Source organism: Nicotiana tabacum, chromosome 10 (genome assembly GCF_000715075.1).
Source record: "Nicotiana tabacum cultivar K326 chromosome 10, ASM71507v2, whole genome shotgun sequence".
Lineage (NCBI taxonomy): Eukaryota > Viridiplantae > Streptophyta > Magnoliopsida > Solanales > Solanaceae > Nicotiana > Nicotiana tabacum.
In genome coordinates, this window is record NC_134089.1 from 63,409,404 (window position 1) to 63,427,919 (window position 18,516).

The window sequence follows — 18,516 nt, forward strand, 5'->3', positions numbered from 1 at the left end:
GTAAATTGAGTACTCCAACTCAATGAGTAATAATCATAACTAAAGACTGAGTGATAGGAAATCATGAAAAGTACATCAACATGTTGTATAGAAGTAGTACAAAACCAGTAAGAAAGCAATGAAGTTGTGAAATCTCTTAAAGCATCTTAGCTCAGTTTAAACTACTTAAAAATGACTTTTTAATAGTTAAGCAATTGAATGTAAAGCAATTAGAACAGATAAGCACAGAAAATCCGCCCCTCAGGCACAAATACACAATTTCACAAGTAAATGACAGACAAATAAGACAGATAAGCACATAAAGGATAGCCCCTCGGGCACAATGTCAACAATACCAACCCCTCGGGCTATATCTCACATCACAATAGGTACCCGCGCTCACTGGAGGTGTGCAGACTCCTAGCGGGGCCCCTTACGGCCCAAGTACAATATCAAGTCATCTCGTGGCATCATCACTAGGCCCTCAGCCTCATATCAACAAGCCACCTCGTGGCGTACATATCTCAGGCTCTCGGCCTTACTCAGCCAAAAATCCTCACAAGCCACTCAGGCAATAGTAAAATATGATTATCAGCCCAAAATATCATTTAAAAGATCATTTAAGTGTTAAAACAGAGTAAACATGGCTGAGTACGAAAATAGTGAAATATAACATGACTGAGTTCAAGTGAGGAAATATCAATAAAAGTCCCCTAAGGGTTCAAATAGTTGGCACGAAGCCCAAATATGGCATTCAGCTCAAATAATGATGATAGCAAATAGATTTCAGTCAAATACGCAGCAAAATAGTCATTCGGGATGGACTAAGTCACAATCCCCGATAGTGCACGACCCCACGCTCGTCATCTAGCGTGTGCGTCACCTCAATATAGCACAACGATGTGCAAATCCGGGGTTTCATACCCTCAGAACATCATTTACAATTATTACTCACCTCTATCCGGTCCAAACTCTAGCTAGCGATGCCTTTGCACTCACGAATTGACCTCCAGATGCTCCAAATCTAGCCACAATCAGTACATAATCATTAAAATATGCTAAGGAAACAAAGCCCACTCGAAAATATCCAATTTACATCAAAAATTCCGAAATTGCTCAAACCCGGCCCCCGGGCCCATGTCTCAGAATCCGACAAAATTGACATCAATAGTATCCTCATCCTCCCACGAGTCTATACATATCAAGAACATCAAAATCGGACCTCAAATGGGCCCCCAAATCCCCTATCTAACTTTCCAATTTCAAGCCCTAATTTCCCCAACTCTTTCTCTAATTTTTCCCACAAATTTCATGATTAAACAATGAAATAATCACCATACACACAAGATACAAAGCCCAAGTAGCTTACCTCTCTATCAACACTTGATTCCCTCTTGAAATCACAGCTTGGAGTTCCAAAATCTCACAAAAATGATGAACAAATGACTGAAAACCGCGAAGGGGCCTTTTTATACATTCTGCCCAGAACCTTCGCACCTGCGATCCCATAAGCGCATATGTGCTTCCGCTTTTGCGGAAAAATATCCGCTCCTGTAGATTTCACTTATGTCACCAGGCCTCGCATCTGTGGTCGCCTCACCGCTCCTGCGGTATTGTAGATGCGGTTACCAAGCTGCACCTGCACATTTCTTGCGCTCCTGCGGAGCGCGCACCTGCATTTTCTCAAGTTCAACCTTACCGAAAACTATCCGAAATCATTCCGAGGCCCCCGGGACCTCAACCAAAAATACAAACAAGTCACATAACCTTATTAAAACTCGTCCCAGCCTTCGGAATGCTCTAAACAACATTAAAACACCAAAATCACATCAAATTCAAGACTAGGATTCCAAAATCTTCCGAATTCCGCTTTTGATCAAAAACTCAACCAAACCACGTCCGAATGACGTGAAATTTTGCACACACATCCCAAATGACACAACGGAACTACTGCAACTTCCGGAATTCCATTCCGACCTCCATATCAAAATCTCACCTATCGACCGGAAAACACTGAAATCTCATTTTCGCCAATTCAAGCCTAAACCTTCCACGGACTTCCAAAATTCATACCGATCATGCTCCTAAGCCACAAATCTCTTAACAAAGCTAACCAAAACATAAAAATTTCGATCCGATATCATATACCAACAAGTCAAATCTTGGTCAAACCTTTTAATTTTCAAGCTTCAAACTTAGAATTGTTCGTCCAAATTCATTCTGATTACCCTGAAAACGAAAATCAATGATTTACATAAGTCATAATACATCACACGGGGCAAATCATGCTCGAGAACTGGCGAGCAAAGTGCAAAAGTTCAAAACAACCAGTCGGGTCGTTACATCCTTCCCCACTTAAATATACGTTCGGCCTCGAATGTGCCCAGAGTTGTTCCAAAAGCCATCAAATCGTTGTGTAACCTTACCATGCACATACCGGGGGTGATCCTACGTCACCCTATCTCATATAGGTCCGATAACATAATGTAACTGAAATTTTACAATCCTGCCTAGCCATAAACCTTAGAACCACATTTCCACTTCCGAAATCATCCACCAGATCAGAATCTCACAGCTATACTCTGAATAAGCCCGAACAAGATGTAATAACCCATACCTGCAACCTCAGGTGCAATTACATGATATACCACACAACTCAAATGCTTGTAGCGATAACTTCTAATCACAGCAGTTGCACCCAACAATCGAATACCGATAGAAAACCTCTTATCAACTAAAGTCTCATCCCAACACTTTCATTTCTGCCAATGATAAATGAAACACGCAATAAACCGTAACCATTTCTCAGATCAACCATTCATGAAGCCACCTCTCCTTTGGCAAGGACCATAGCAAATTTCTGAGCTGAACCTCGATGTTATCCTTCCCACACACTGAAACCGAATCCGTTTGTATTCATTAAAGACCCCAACGATCTTATCTAATCCAACATCATTACTCTAGTGACATGACACATCAATACAGGCTAAAGCCGCAACTTGTGCAATCCGCGCACCAATAAGCAACGATCTGAATAGACTCAAATCATGAAATAACTCAAACGAAAGAGTTGTACCACAAGCTCACCATTACTACCGCACACAATGCTGAGAACCCGTCACACATCATAGAAATAGAACACACGAATCTAACCCGAAGGATCATACCTCCACATAGCTTCGCTCCAATGCGCGATCTCATCCAAACACTGGTCCATATAAAACACCTCAAGTCACTATGCTCAAAATCGACAACCATGCGCAATATGATGTCTAAAACCAAAGCAATCATCATAACCACCGCGAAGCAATTGACATAACATTACACATACCCGAAGGGACACAACCGATATGCCATCCACCGAGCAATACCTAGTACTCTTTCCCGCTCGACTTCCACTATGAAACCCCAATGGAACCGCACCATCTGTGCCTATAACCAATAAATCATAACATCTCGCAACACAGAAAAGTAATTCATAGATCATCTCAGAACACTAATATCTCAATAACAACCGAATCAACACATCCTTCACCAATAGCAACTCAAAGTCAACAAAGTCGTCTTGATGTAGAACACACATCCATATAGGTCTACCAATGAACCCCTTATCAAGGAGTTCCGGAAGCTACTCCTTCAACTCCTCTCACTCTACCGGTGCCATACGATACGGTGCCCAGCACCAAATCAATACCAAAATCAACAACCCTGTCCGGCGACATGCCCGGCAGCAGGAAACACATCAAGAAAAGTCCCCCATCTCTAGAATAGAATCAATGGTAGGAGTCTCTGCACTGACATCCATCACAAAGGCCAAATAAGAAAGATAACCCTTCCCAGCCATCCGCTGGGTCTTCAAAAATGACACCACCCTACTGGGAACATAATCCGTCGAACCTCGCCACTCAATCTGTGGCATTCTCGGCATAGCCAACATCACTATCTTAGCGCAATAGTCCAGAATAACACGACACGAATACAACCAGTATGTACCCAATATTACATCAAAATCTAACATACTGAGCAGCAAAAGATCGACTCGGGTCTCCAAACCCCGATAGTCCCTAAACAGTGCCGATACACGTGACCCACAACCACATCATAACCTGTATATGAGAACTCCCAGTCTCCAACTCCATATAGAACACGAATCACCATACCTGATCCCAATTCTGTCGTCCGAATATACAACGCACCTCTAATACCCAATCATTCCATAAGAGGTACTCCTATAATCCTTCTGTGCCACCAAGCAAACTCGAATCTCGGCAGTCGATCCGACAGAAGAGTGCCGCAATACTAATAAAGTACCATCAACTTAATCACATTGTCTTTTTCTAGAACATATACCCTCGTCAAATCACCACAATTAGCAATACCATTTCCTTAATCATCTGAAGATCATTTCCCTAGTCATTTGAAGCTCATTTACCTAATTATCTGAAGTTCATTTCCCTAATTATTTGAAGCTGCCCGCTGCCTAAGGATTTTATGATCTTCCTTTCGGAACTGAACCAAGACCTTACACATGCAAATCTCAAGCCTACACCACATACCACATAAACCATACCGTCCTAGGATAACCATGAAAACTTCGTATCCTCCTCCGAGCCATAAGCAACTATGTACTCAACTAGCCAAGAACTTTCCATTGATCCCATCTAGAAGAAAATCACTACACATCCCATGCCCGTCACGCCAGCAGAAAATATACCTCTCTAACCATGGTAGAAACTATCAAGAACTCTCCAGATTCCTTTTGCACAAAACTAAACCGTCAAGACTAAATCCTTCTAACTCAACCAAGCTACGCAGGCCACTAAAAACCCAAGAGAATTGTCGCGAAACACCTACAGAAACTCATTACCTCGTAATCACCCAAAGGACTAATCATATTTTTACCATGTTGATCCGACCTACTACCAAGCTATCCTATTGATCCTAGTTCCTTCTAAATTACCTTCAAATTGATACTTCTCCTTGACATAACACCAAAATTCCTCAACCCGGTCTCACCACATGAGACCCAAGCATAAAACCACACCATCTAAGGCTCATAAGCCGCCGAACTCTCTCTTAAATATTCCCAAACGCACCACATTCAAAATACCTACCCTGAAGAGATTTCCCTGCGAAACCAAAGCCATTACCTTCACCTTCTAATACTGATACATAGAATCCCATAATGATATAGAAATACTACGAGTCTTGACACCCTCCAATGCAAACTTCTATTTCTAGCCAAAAATACAACTCGAAAATTTTCACTTATTACATGAAAAATCTTGAACCCATTAGAACAATTCCCGAGAGTCATTCACTCTACTCAAACTGCAATTAGCCTGACTAAACGAACCGAACAACCTGTGCCTCATTAGCACTCCGACACCGTAGAGTGTAACCTCATCCTAAAACAACCAAGCAATTTCCTGCTCTATGCACCGATCACCCTTTACCAACAACAACTCATGACATTCCGTGATTCTCACACACCTATGAATCATACTATAACCTTTGTCAAGAATTTTCCTTTACTCGAGCCATCTTCGGTCTCTATCTCCGTAGGCTATAACTGATTCTCCCGTACGGCTCAAACTAGAACCAACATAGCACATAACCGTACAATCAACTAATCAATAGAAGACTCCCCCACTTAGCTCGAAGCCATAGATCAAAACACACTCAACAACTCATAACGCATATACTCTATCGCTGCCATAGTACCATAGTGAGATTAAACTCGATCCTTCATAAGTTCGTGAAACATAGACCATCTGGTACTTTAACTCTTATACAAATCTCACATTCACTCTCATAACAGTTAAACCCACTCTCTTAAGCAACCCCAAATTTAAATTGCAACACATATATTTCACTTGTAAATGAGATCGTCTAACAGACAACATAAGGATCACACAACCTCAGAACACTCCGCAGGAGATAACCCACCTGCTTTGCCTCAAACTAGCATTTCTTTATACCCTTCCACCTTCATAACCATTACGCAGTCACTTAATCTTCCTGAGTCTGAACCCATATCGCAACGTGAAATCCACCTCACTTCCCTAACTAGAAAACACGGAAGGATTCTTCACACACCCTAACTCGGGGCTATACCTCCAATCAAGATAAAAATCGAGCACCTAATAGTCCTTTTATCCTCCAGCAGACCCTTCTCGTCGCTTCCAAATCACATGAATACATCTCGCAGTTACATCACACTCATCATGTAACTATCCAGTCATCACCTCCCTTAACAGGGACACAACAGAACATATGGATCCAGAAACATGCACTCACGAAATCAACAGCTCAGGGCTCAAGCTACAGGCAAAAATCCAGCCTTGAGTCCTCTAGACTGGCCCAACATCAACACATAGAGATCACATCTCGCCCCTCGATCAGGGAATCACAAGCCATCAATGCGCATCTGATACCGAGCGCTCATATGCGTATACGAATGCGTGAAAGGAATTCAAAGAGTTACATTTCAAGCTGAATCAAGGACACACGATAAGAATTTCAAGAATATGAAGCTTTTCCTAAAGGTTCTACAGCCTCTCAAGGATAAATACAGACGTCTCCGTACCGATCCACGAGACTCTACTAAACCTGCTCATGACTCGTGAGACCTATGTAACCTAGGCTCTGATACCAACTTGTCATGACCCCCAAACCGGACCCCGTCGTGATGGAGCCTCTCGTGAAGACAAGGCCAGCCGACACAATCCCTAAGTTCATTTCAAAAGTTTTAATAAGTCAATTTAATCCTTTTATAGTTAATTAGGTAGTGCATAATGTAAGTTTAAAAGAACAGTGCGGAAATAGATATAGCCCGACATCGGGGTGTCACAAGTCACGAGCATCTACTAAGGTCTAAAATACAACAGAATTTCTGTAAATGTACTAAATATAGTCTAATGACATCAAAGGGAGAAAAGCAGTGCTGCGAATGTCGGGCAGCTACCTTGCTAAACTCCAAAGACTTTGTCTCTGATCAACCAATACCCGCTACCGGGTGCAGAAATACCTGAATCTGCACACAAGGTGCAGGGAGTAAAGTGAGTACTCCAACTCAGTGAGTAATAATCATAACTAAAGACTGAGTGATAGGAAATTAGGAAAAGTACATCAACATGTTGTATAGAAGTAGTACAAAACCAGTAAGAAAGCAATAAAGTTGTGAAATCTCTTAAAGCATCTTAGCTCAGTTTAAACTCCTTAAAAATGACTTTTAACAATTAAGCAATTGAATGCAAAGCAATTAGAACAGATAAGCTCAGAAAATCCGCCCCTCGGGCACAAATACACAATTTCACAGGTAAATGACAGACAAATAAGATAGATAAGCACATAAAGGATTGTCCCTCGGGCACAACGTCAACAATATCAGCCCTTCGGGCTATATCTCACATCACAATGGGTACCCGTGCTCACTGGGGGTATACAAACTCCTGGAGCGGCCCCTTACGGCCCAAACGCAATATCAAGCCATCTCGTAGCATCATCACTAGGCCCCCGACCTCATATCAACAAGCCACCTCGTGGCGTACATATCTCAGGCCCTCGGCCTCATAATCAATATCAAATGTCTCCTCACAACATAGGCCCTCAGCCTTACTCAGTCAAAAATCCTCACAAGCCACTCGGACAATAGTAAAACATGATTCTTAGCTCAAAATATCATTTAAAAGATCATTTAAGTGTTAAAACAGAGTAAACATGGATGAATACAAAAACAATGAAATAGAACATGACTGAGTTCAAGTATACAGTCAAAACAGTAAGGAAATATCAATAAAAGTCCCCTAAGGGTTCAAATAGTTGGCACGAATCCCAAATATGGCATTCAACTCAAATAATGATGATAGCAAATAGATTTCAGTCAAATACGCGGCAAAATAGTCATTCGGGGAGGACTAAGTCACAATCCCCAACAGTGCACGACCCCACGCTCCTCATCTAGCGTGTACTTCACCTCAATATAGCACAACAATGTGCAAATTCGGGGTTTCATACCCTAAGAACATCATTTACAATCATTACTCACCTCGATCCGGTCCAAACTCTAGCTCGCGATGCCTTTGCCCTCATGAATCGACCTACGGATGCTCCAAATCTAGCCACAATCAGTACATAATCATTAAAATATGCTACGGGAACAAAGCCCACTTGAAACATCTAATTTATATCAAAAATCCCGAAATTGCTCAAACCCGGCCCCGAGCTCACGTCTCAGAATCCGACAAAATTGATATCAATAGAATCCTCATCCTCCCACGAGTCTATACATATCAAGAATATCAAAATCGGACCTCAAATGGCCCCTTAAATCCCATATCTAACTTTCTAATTTCAAGCCCTAATTTCCCCAACTCTTTCTCTAATTTTTTCCACAAATTTCATGATTAAACAATGAAATAATCACCATAAACACAAGATACAAAGCTAAAGTAGCTTACCTCTCTATCAACACTTGATTCCCTCTTGAAATCACAGCTTCGAGTTCCAAAATCGTACAAAAATGATGAACAAATGACTGAAAATCGCGAAGGGGCCTTTTTATACATTCTGCCCAGCACTTTAGCCCCTGCGATCCCATAAGCGCATCTGTGCTTCCGCTTCTGCGGAAAAATATCCGCTCCTGCGGATTTCACTTATGTCACCAGGCCTCGCATCTGCGGTCGCCTTACCGCTCTTGCGGTATTGCAGATGTGGTTACCAAGCCGCACCTGTGGTCCTTCTCGCACCTGCACTTTTCTTCCGCTCCTGCGGAGCTCGCACCTGCAGTCCCCAATCTGCAGGTGCGGATATGACAAAAATAGCAACATCAGCTGCATTTTCTCAAGTTCAACCTTCCCGTAAACTATCCGAAATTATTTCGAGGCCCCCGGGACCTCAACCAAAAATACAAACAAGTCACACAACCTTATTAAAACTCGTCCCAACCTTCGGAATGCTCAAAACAACATTAAAACACCAAAATCACATCAAATTCAAGCCTAGGATTCCAAAATCTTCCGAATTCCGCTTTTGATCAAAAACTCAACCAAACCACGTCCGAATGACCTGAAATTCTGCACACACATCCCAAATGACACAACGGAACTACTGTCAACTTTCGGAATTCCATTCCGACTTCCATATCAAAATCCCACCTATCGACCGGAAAATGCTGAAATCTCATTTTTGCTAATTCAAGTCTAAACCTTCCACAGACTTCCAAAATGCATACCGATCACGCTCTAAGTCCCAAATCTCTTAACGGAGCTAACCAAAACATAAAAATTCCGATCCGAGATCATATACCAACAAGTCAAATCTTGGTCAAACCTTTCAATTTTCAAATTTCAAACTGAGAACTGTTCTTCCAAATTCATTCTGATTACCTTGAAAACCAAAACCAACAATTTATATAAGTCATAATACATCACACGGGGCAAGTCATGCCCGAGAACTGGCGAGCAAAGTATAAAAGTTCAAAACGACCGGTCGGGTCGTTACACTCAGCGTGAAAGGGTAAGTATAAACACTTAAAAACCCTTACACATAAGTGGTAATATCCTCCTCGAGGGTAGGAATCACCACCTCCTTGTTTTCCTAATGCCAATCTTTTTTCACCTGCTCAAGATCACCCTCAGTTATCGAGCATATGTATCTTGACATTGTCTCACATCGGCCAGGTATCGATGAGGGTTTCTCATTTTTAAAGTCGGAAGTAAGATCGTATGACCCAGGAACACACTCTTCGATGCGTGGCTCCACCGGTGTTTTATCGCTGGTCGGCCGCGATGAAGAGGCTTTTTCTTTTTGATGAACGATTTTCGATGTTTTCGCCATTTTTAATGAGTTCAGGGAAAGAAGAAGATACAACTTGTTGTATGATGATAAGGTTGGCAAACGGGATTTGAAGAATTGAAAAACTTGAAGGGAGAAAAAGTGCTTTGAAGATTAGAAGAGATTTTGGAAGTAAAGTTTGAGAAAATTATAAAGATGATCTATTTATAATATTTGCTATGATGGTTCAAAGGCACTAGTAGCCGACCGTCAACTAGCGCTAATTAATGATCTTGGGAACCGAACCAACGCGACGCTTCGGTCGTTTATGTCACTTACATCATAGGAATGATGTCATAATTGGTCGAAGTATAAAATCGAAGACTCAGTTCGTTTCTTTTCATTACACTCCAAGAAACGAGGGGACTATCTGTATACGGTTAAAATCGGGTTTGGCCGATTTTGCTGTTTAATCGAGACCAGGAGATCACATCGAGGGTCAACTTGGCAATGGATCGGGCTATAGCACGAAGACGAGGTGTCGAGTTCAAGATTCAAGATGTCCATCGAGACCGAGGCCAACAGCAATCAATACTAAGTATGACCGAATTCGAGTGAAGTGCAATAACGGAAAGGTGAGATATCCGTAACCGGTCGAAGATCACGACGAAAATTCCGGAACAGATCAAATCAAGGGCGGTTATTCGTACCAATCATGGGATTTACTTTCGTAATTAGAATTGTACCATAATTAGGATTCCTCTAGTATATAAAGGGGAATCCCCATCATTTGTAGCACCCCTTACATTCATACAGATCAAAGTAATATAATATTTCTCTTTTTCTTTGGTTCATCAGTTTGTTGTTCTCTAATTGTTCTTACTTTACTAAGCTCGATGGTTCATCAGCTCGAGGGCATTATCAAACATTGGTTTGTTTTACATTCTTGTCAATTCCCATCACTTATCTTTAAGCTAGTCAATTGGTATTAGGTGAAATCACGTATCTTTAAAATCACATTATAAGTTTAATTGTTATCAGTTTTTAGGGTAAATAGTTTTACAAGATATAACAGCTTATTGTATTAAAACTTTACTTTTTAAAATTTCATAACTTATTATTTCTAAATAATTCTTATAATTGTTTGAAGGGAATTGTTTGCTATTATCAATTTTATCTTGAGACCGCACATCACGAGTACGAATACTAGTATTTGTAATAATGTATATGCAAAAGTCCAAATCGTTGGCACATATTATGTTGCACATAAACACATTTTCTTTAAATTTATTGAGATATTTTGAACTCAACACCTCTGAGACCATTAAGTTAACGTTTTATTACTACAATACATCATTTATTATTTCTTTTTAGAAAAAATTCTTCTAAGGTGTACGAGATAAAAGAGATGGAAAGAGTCGTCACAAGTTCTCCAAAAACTTATGTTGACCATTTTGAGCCTAGCTAATTTATGCCCCTCAAGTTGTTGTTTTTTGCTTTAAGATAAGCTCCTATCAAGTTCTAACCTTTTCATTAACGAATATTAATTTGTTTTCGGTGGATAAAAAGATTTTTCCCTTTTTTGGGGGGAATTGTTTTAACTTCTTAATTCCCTACTTGCTACAATCTCTTTCCTATAAGAACTTCACTCAAATGCCTAAATAGAAAATATTAATTATTCATTCATTCTCTCGAGTTCTATTTTTGTACTAGTAAAAAGAAGAGAACAAAATCCATCTATGTTATTGGCAATATTTGGTAAGTAACAAACTTCAACTGTTCAATATTGCCCAGAAAAGAAGTAATTGAAATGAAAATAACAAATATCAAGATATTGGAGCTTTTCCTAACAAAAATAGAAAGAGAAAGTTCAGCTACCGTTTGACCATAGATTCCCAAATTTATTTTGAAAAATCTGATTAGGGTGAAGTTTGGTTTGAAGATGAAAATGTGTTTGGACATCAGTTTTTAAAACATATTTCCCAAATTTAATTTGAAAAATCATGAAACATGACTTATACCCACAAGTTCTAAAAACTATCATAAATAACCAACAATACTATTATCAATAACATTCATTATATTATCGCAAACCATAGTGCTGAACATAAATAAATTTGGTACAAAATTATTTTTTTTATAATGAACTACATGATACACTATCAGATGACCAAGAAGACGAAGCAACATTGTTACAAAATAATAAATGGTGGGCTTTTTTATAAAATACAAAAGTTTGGGACAATTTTTAAAAAATATAATAGTGATATTTTGATCCAAAACCAACTATTGAGCTCGTTTTGAGATTTGAAATTTTGCCAAAATATAGGCAAAATCTATGGCCAAATATGTAATTACCAAATAAAATCCAAATTTATTTTAACAAAATCTATGATCAAACGGGTCCTCAGTATCTCGCCCTTTAACCAAATAGGTTATTTGAAGTCAAAATATAGAGAAGAATTTGAATGACACTTATACAATTTTTACTTCTTATAACCATTAATCAAAGCAAATGGGAGAAGCTTCTCTAGTACTAAGCATTTATGATTAGCAAGTAGTTTAATAGTAGCTGTTTACTTCATTTAATATAACAAAAATATTCGGTAGGGAACCAACTCAAGTGTTATGCTACGTTATTATGGTGATTTTGCAACAACCGATAAGGAAAATTGAGGTCCCTACATTCTTAGACAGAGCCACAGAGGTTAAAATACAGAAATTAAAGAATAGTTTCAAATATCAGACCAAATAATTAAATAAAAAGGTAGGATTTTATTTTTATTTTTTTATATCTGCATTAGTCCAGCCCCAAAAAGCTATCACACACTGGGTGTGGATTAAATAAATGAAAAACAAACAAAAAGAAAAGCACCTCCATTTTTCATAGATATATATTTCATAAATAGACTGTCACATGGTTCCGCCGGCGAAAAGCTAACCGGAGCTTCAGTTTATTTTTTTATTCCTACTTTTTATATTCTAAACTCATATTTCCATTTCTGAAAAAACTATAAATAGTTTCCACTAATCTACATACGTTTAATTCATCTATTTCCGTGATCCAATGTCTCAGAGGTTCATTCTCTCTTCTCCAGTTTTCATCAAGAGTATCAGATCTAGGGTTTCATGAATTTGATGCTACATTTTCTTAATATTGTTTAAACAATTTGTTTGTGATGCAGCTGAAACTGGTAATCTTCGAATACAGGACCGCAATGAGGTGAGAATGTTGGAAAAATGATTATATTTTGTTGTAATGACTGATATAAGAGCGACTATGTACTGTTTGCAATGCAGATATTGCTGAGGTTGGGAAAGAAGATGAGCGAAGGGCAACGGTATCAGCTGGGGACAATAGGAGCACTGTCTCTGTCTGTGGTGTCCTCTGTCTCCATTGTCATATGCAACAAGGCCCTTATTACCACTCTTGGCTTTACGTTTGGTCAGTTTTTGAGAATTATTCATTACATACTGAATTATGTAAATGAAATTAGCTATGTCATATGCTCTAGTTAGATTCACTGACAATTTGCCTCAAAAAATAAAATATCTTGGGGCACATTGTAATTAGTGAGGAGAGAACAAGCTCAAATTTGTGGTTTAGTTGTATATCTACTTTACTTTTGTTTCTACTTCTTTGAGGCAACGAAGATTGACTTGACACTTGAAGTAAGAAATCAACTTGGCTTATGTTATGGCTTAAGATTAATTGTAAGATTTTGTATTCATAGTTTGATTTAGAAAGTACAATGTCATGGTTTAATTTGAATTATATATGTATGTAAATATATCCCAAAGTAACTGTGTGTTAGGTTGAATAGATGCAACTTTAATCTTTTCATGTCAATCGGATTTCAGTTCTAACATCTGATATTACTCTCTCAGCTACAACTTTGACAAGCTGGCATCTTCTAGTTACATTTTGTTCTCTCCATGTGGCAATATGGATGAAACTATTCGAGCACAAACCTTTTGATCCGAGAGCTGTTATGGGCTTTGGAATTCTGAATGGGTCTTCCATTGGACTTCTTAATCTAAGTCTGGGTTTCAACTCTGTTGGTTTTTATCAGGTTGATATCTTTTCCCTTCTGCCATTAGTAATTATTTGGTTAAAATCTTTTCACTTTTCTTTTTTGATATTATCTATCAGGTTAAGTTGTTCCATTCTTTTTTTTTTAAATAACCGTGGTGTTCGGGTCAGCGGGCATGCACCTCGACTAATTCCACGGGTTACCTGCTACCTCCCACCAGCATAGGTATCGGGGAACTCTGTCCATTAAGGCTTTGGACAGATGGGAAAAAATCACCCAATGTTTAAGTTGTTTCATTCTTTGCCTTCATTTCCTTTTCTCTTCATCCTTTTCTCCTTTTTTCTGGTTTGCAACTTACCAGCCTTGAACTCTTGACCTAGTGTTGTGGAAAAAAACTCCCTCAACGACTATGACAAAGAGTGACCGGTATCTTTTTCTCCTTTTCTCATTCCTTTCCCTCTTTTGGTGTCCGTACCTGTGTATCCAGCAACGTACTTCATTGCGTAGCTTTTGCTATATCACTGTTTCCCATTGATAGTTTGCAATTGAGACTACTCAAGTTTTTTTATAAGATCAATGAGGCTGTATTGCCGGTCTCTGCTGCTTGAAGTTGCAACTTGCATCCCTCTGACCTTAAGTTGTTCTTGTCACGATGCAGTAGGTAGTAATTATAAAAATAATAATTATCTAGCTTAATTCTAGGTCCATTTCTGTTTTTGTTCTTTAGAAAGACACAGAAAGAAAATCATTTCCCCTAGTTTTGTGATTGCAAATACTATAATTGATGTGATAAGCTCCTCTTGTATCTTGTTGCTATCAAAACATTCTCTAGAGCTTATTCTATGTCATTGTACAAAGTTGTCGTCTTAGCATTGGGTACTTTAGTAACTTAAAAGCTGTTCCCTTTTCTTTTCTGATTTTTCTCTTTCATGCTTTTGCATTGTAGATGACAAAATTGGCAATCATCCCCTGTACAGTTCTTTTGGAGACTCTTTTCTTCAGGAAGAAGTTCAGGTGAAGTTCCAAAGTAGACTTGGAATATTTTGTTTATAATAGATGAGTGCAGGATCACCACTGTTCTTGTTTTCTTTGGAGCCTTTTCCTTATATATATAGGCACGGGAATAGAAGGTGTTCTTTTTCCTTAAGTTTTGACCATTTCAACACTAAGCTTTGAACCAAATCTTGTGTTTGGTTTAAACCAGAACTAATTATTTTGGATATTTAAATAGGATAAAAATAAACAGTAGATCTTGTGCTCATATGTTAAGTTGAACACTGTGAGTACTATTCATAATATATAATCATTTCTTCATGAAGTCTTCCTATTTTTTCACTTGATGAGAATCATAAGGTAGAGGTCTCTAAACTATGTCGAAGGACGAGGTATTTACCACAATTTTATTCCCCAAAAACAAGAATAACAGGCAGTGTATAGGTAATACTCATATACGGTGTATTACACACAACACTCAGCTATTTTTATGTGCTTTTTTGCCAATTACAATGATATCTTAGTCAATTTTCCTGAATGGAGTCAGAATTAAAGCAGAATGCACGCAGTTAAAAAAATGTTGGTTGCATCACCTTAGTCAATGAAATTTTAGCACTTATGAAAAAGTCTTTAGCACAATTCAAAGATCTTGGGTGCTAGTTCACCCACATGCTAAAGGGTTAAGGGAGAGCAGAAGCCGATGTCATATGTACTTGTGAATCTGTGATCAGGAGCAGTAAGCTTGTTAAACTTCGCTGCAGAGAGTTGTCTTTTTCTTTATTCAGCATGTTCTGAACATTGCCTGCTAATTTTGTTAAATCTGTGATTCCACCAATATCAAATTTTTGTATCCTATTTAAAATGCAATGTTCAAAAGTTTACTTTTCAACGTGAACGGAACTCTTGTTCAAGCGTACACTTTCTTGGTTGATCTATATTGCCTAGTTATTAAAATCTTATTCAGGTGCACTGGTTCAGCAATCCAGTCAACGTACTTTTTAAATGGGTCCCTCTAATCAAAAGAAGTTTGTTTCACTCAATTTGAGTATCAGGGGGCACCACGAGCTGTCAGTCTGTCTACATGAACTTTCAGGGGTCAATCGGACTGACCTCTGGACGTCTTCTGGTCTCATGTTTGTGGTCCATGTACTAATAATATGTATCTTTAGACTTTTGCTTTGCTTTTTAAACATCTCACACACTTTAGTTTGCACCCTCGAAATTTTACTTTTCTGCAATATAGTAACTAGTCTCTATGATTTACAGTAGGAATATCCAGATTGCACTTGGTATTCTTCTCCTAGGGGTTGGCATTGCAACAGTGACTGATCTGCAGCTCAATTTCCTCGGTTCCGTTTTGTCTCTACTTGCAATTGTGACAACTTGCATTGCTCAGATTGTATCCTCAGCTGAAGTGCCTGTCAGTTCTTTTCAGTTTCTTATATCACTGTAACTCCCAAACTCACTCCCCACAGATCCTTATCCTTAGCAGCGTAGACAATTTTTTGTAAGGGGACAAGATTAAATTTTCTCCGATGGAAGTTTCTTTTATGTATGTTCTGAAAATGTTATTGCTCATATAGTTTTTGCTTGAAATCCTTAACCTGTCTTCTTAGATGACCAATACTATCCAGAAGAAATTCAAGGTTTCTTCAACCCAGCTCCTATATCAGTCTTGTCCCTATCAAGCATTAACATTGTTTATTGTAGGACCATTTCTAGATGGGCTTTTGACAAATCAAAATGTGTTTGCTTTCAAATATACACCAAACGTGCTGGTAAGGATCAAAATTGGTTTTATTCGTTTAAGCTAGGTATTTGCATAACATTGCTTTTAATTTGATGGCAGGCCTTCATTGTCCTATCCTGTCTAATATCAGTTTCTGTGAACTTTAGCACTTTTCTTGTAATTGGCAAGACATCTCCAGTTACCTATCAGGTCCTTGGACATCTGAAAACATGTCTAGTTTTGGCTTTTGGGTATGTTCTCCTTCGTGATCCCTTCAGTTGGCGAAACATTCTGGGCATCTTCATTGCCGTGGTTGGAATGGTTGTATATTCTTATTATTGTTCTGTTGAGAGCCAGCAGAAGTTTACAGAGGCTGCATCCCAGCTATCTCAGGTGTTCTAACCTACCTTCTTTAGTATTTCTCATAATCCTTGGTGTTCTTTCAGCATAGACAACAGGGAAGCACAATCTATGATACGAGGGTCACTACTATATCGTGTGTTCTCTTTTTGATAAGTATTTTACAGTATGCTAACCAATTCTAGCTGATGTCTGTAATTGAAGGTGAAGGAAATGGAATCTGATCCCCTACTAAATGCTGAAAAAGGCAACGGCATTTTAGCTGATAGTGTTGTTGCGAAGGCTCCAGGGTGGAATTCTAACAAGGACTTCCTTGCATAAAAATATTCTGATGGCTGTCAATTGGTTAGCCCTTGATTAGAGTACAGAAGGGAGTTCCAGCAGATTCGAGTTCCAATGAAGAAGCTGTAGCTGCAAGAACATCCAATCATCACATAATTTGTGTTACATTTGAAAAAGATATAGCTCTCTATTTTCCAGTTGGTAGAGTTGAAGGATATGTATCGTCAAATAGCAGTTCGGTGATGAGTGTTGTATGAGTTAGACATCCCAAAAAATGCATACTGTGGTGGAGTATTATTTCCCCACCAGAATCTCAGCTTATTTGTTTCTCAGATTACTTTGGTCGTTCATACGAAGCCCATGAAGGTGTTGCAAGTGGATTTCTCCAATGCATGCAGATTTGTTTACTTTGTTTCCCTCTTTTCACCTTCTCGTGTCTGGATAGACATGCCGTGTTGTGTTACCTTTCAAACAGGCCCGCTGATTTAGATTTCGGTGTTGGGTAGGATAGATCAGATTCAATCGGACTTTCTGGTGTTGTACTGCAATTAGACCGTAAAGGAGGAAACATAAAACCTTGAGGAGTCGTTTGGTTGGTGAACACGTTATACTGGTACATATTACAATCCTGGAATTACAGTAAGGAGATTAAATAATGAAGGGCTTAACTAGTGGATATATTTTATTGGTAGATATTTGGTTTATTGGAATAAAAATAAGATATTTAAGATATAATACAAAATATATATTTGCTTTTCTACTAAATATGTTGGGATAAACTTTATTTTAATTTTAACCTTGATTTTTAAAAGAATTATGGGAGAAGATATATAGGAGGGGGAGGGGGGGGGGGTCTTATCCGTAGCTAGTAATCCCGAGATTATTATCCCACTTAGAACATAATAAAAAGTAAACACTAAGAATTATAGTAAAGTATAACTAATCTCGAAATTGCTAAAGTTTGGAATCAAAAGTGACGCAAAATATACTTTATCTCATGATTGTTTACCCTTGTCTTACCAACCAAACTACTAGATTGTCTAGTATGTGCTCTATCAACGTATCATTATTGAATACTCCCTCCATTTCAGTTTATGTGAACATATTTTTTCTTTGGTCTATTCCAAAAAGAATGACCCCTTTTTAAATTTGGAAATAATTTAGCTTAAACTTACAATTATACCCTTAATGAGAAGCTTTTATAACCACACAAATACTCTGAGCCCTTTTTTGACTTGTTTAGGACCACAAATTTCAAAAGTCTTCATTTTTTCTTAAATTTCGTGTCCAGTCAAACATGTTCACATAAATTGGAATGGAGGGAGTACTTTTTTTCTTCCAAGATGACAACACTAAAAGAAT

The 18,516-nt window shown here is 38.5% G+C and overlaps 1 protein-coding gene across 2 annotated transcripts; it reads left to right on the forward strand.

The window, feature by feature from the left end:
- The first annotated feature begins 12,577 nt into the window (after positions 1-12,577).
- On the forward strand, positions 12,578-17,561 carry LOC107761216 (UDP-xylose transporter 3). Of its 2 annotated transcripts, XM_016579444.2 has the most exons (9): positions 12,578-12,834; positions 12,942-12,979; positions 13,057-13,201; positions 13,645-13,829; positions 14,737-14,804; positions 16,050-16,182; positions 16,400-16,561; positions 16,633-16,905; positions 17,077-17,561. In XM_016579444.2, exons 3-9 carry the CDS (start codon positions 13,081-13,083, stop codon positions 17,191-17,193), a joined length of 1,059 nt encoding a protein of 352 aa, XP_016434930.2. In that variant the 5' UTR covers positions 12,578-12,834; positions 12,942-12,979; positions 13,057-13,080; the 3' UTR covers positions 17,194-17,561. The 2 variants fall into 2 exon arrangements, with proteins under 2 accessions (XP_016434930.2, XP_075079019.1); XM_075222918.1 differs by having other exon boundaries at positions 12,602-12,979.
- The last annotated feature ends 955 nt before the right edge of the window (positions 17,562-18,516 follow it).

Bases quoted from the DNA above. Each gene is read 5' to 3' on its own strand.
- LOC107761216 (XM_016579444.2), top strand. From the start codon at position 13,081: ATGAGCGAAGGGCAACGGTATCAGCTGGGGACAATAGGAGCACTGTCT. The intron at 13,202-13,644 runs GTCAGTTTTTGA...TTACTCTCTCAG, and splicing joins CACTCTTGGCTTTACGTTTG to CTACAACTTTGACAAGCTGG. The intron at 13,830-14,736 runs GTTGATATCTTT...TTTGCATTGTAG, and splicing joins ACTCTGTTGGTTTTTATCAG to ATGACAAAATTGGCAATCAT.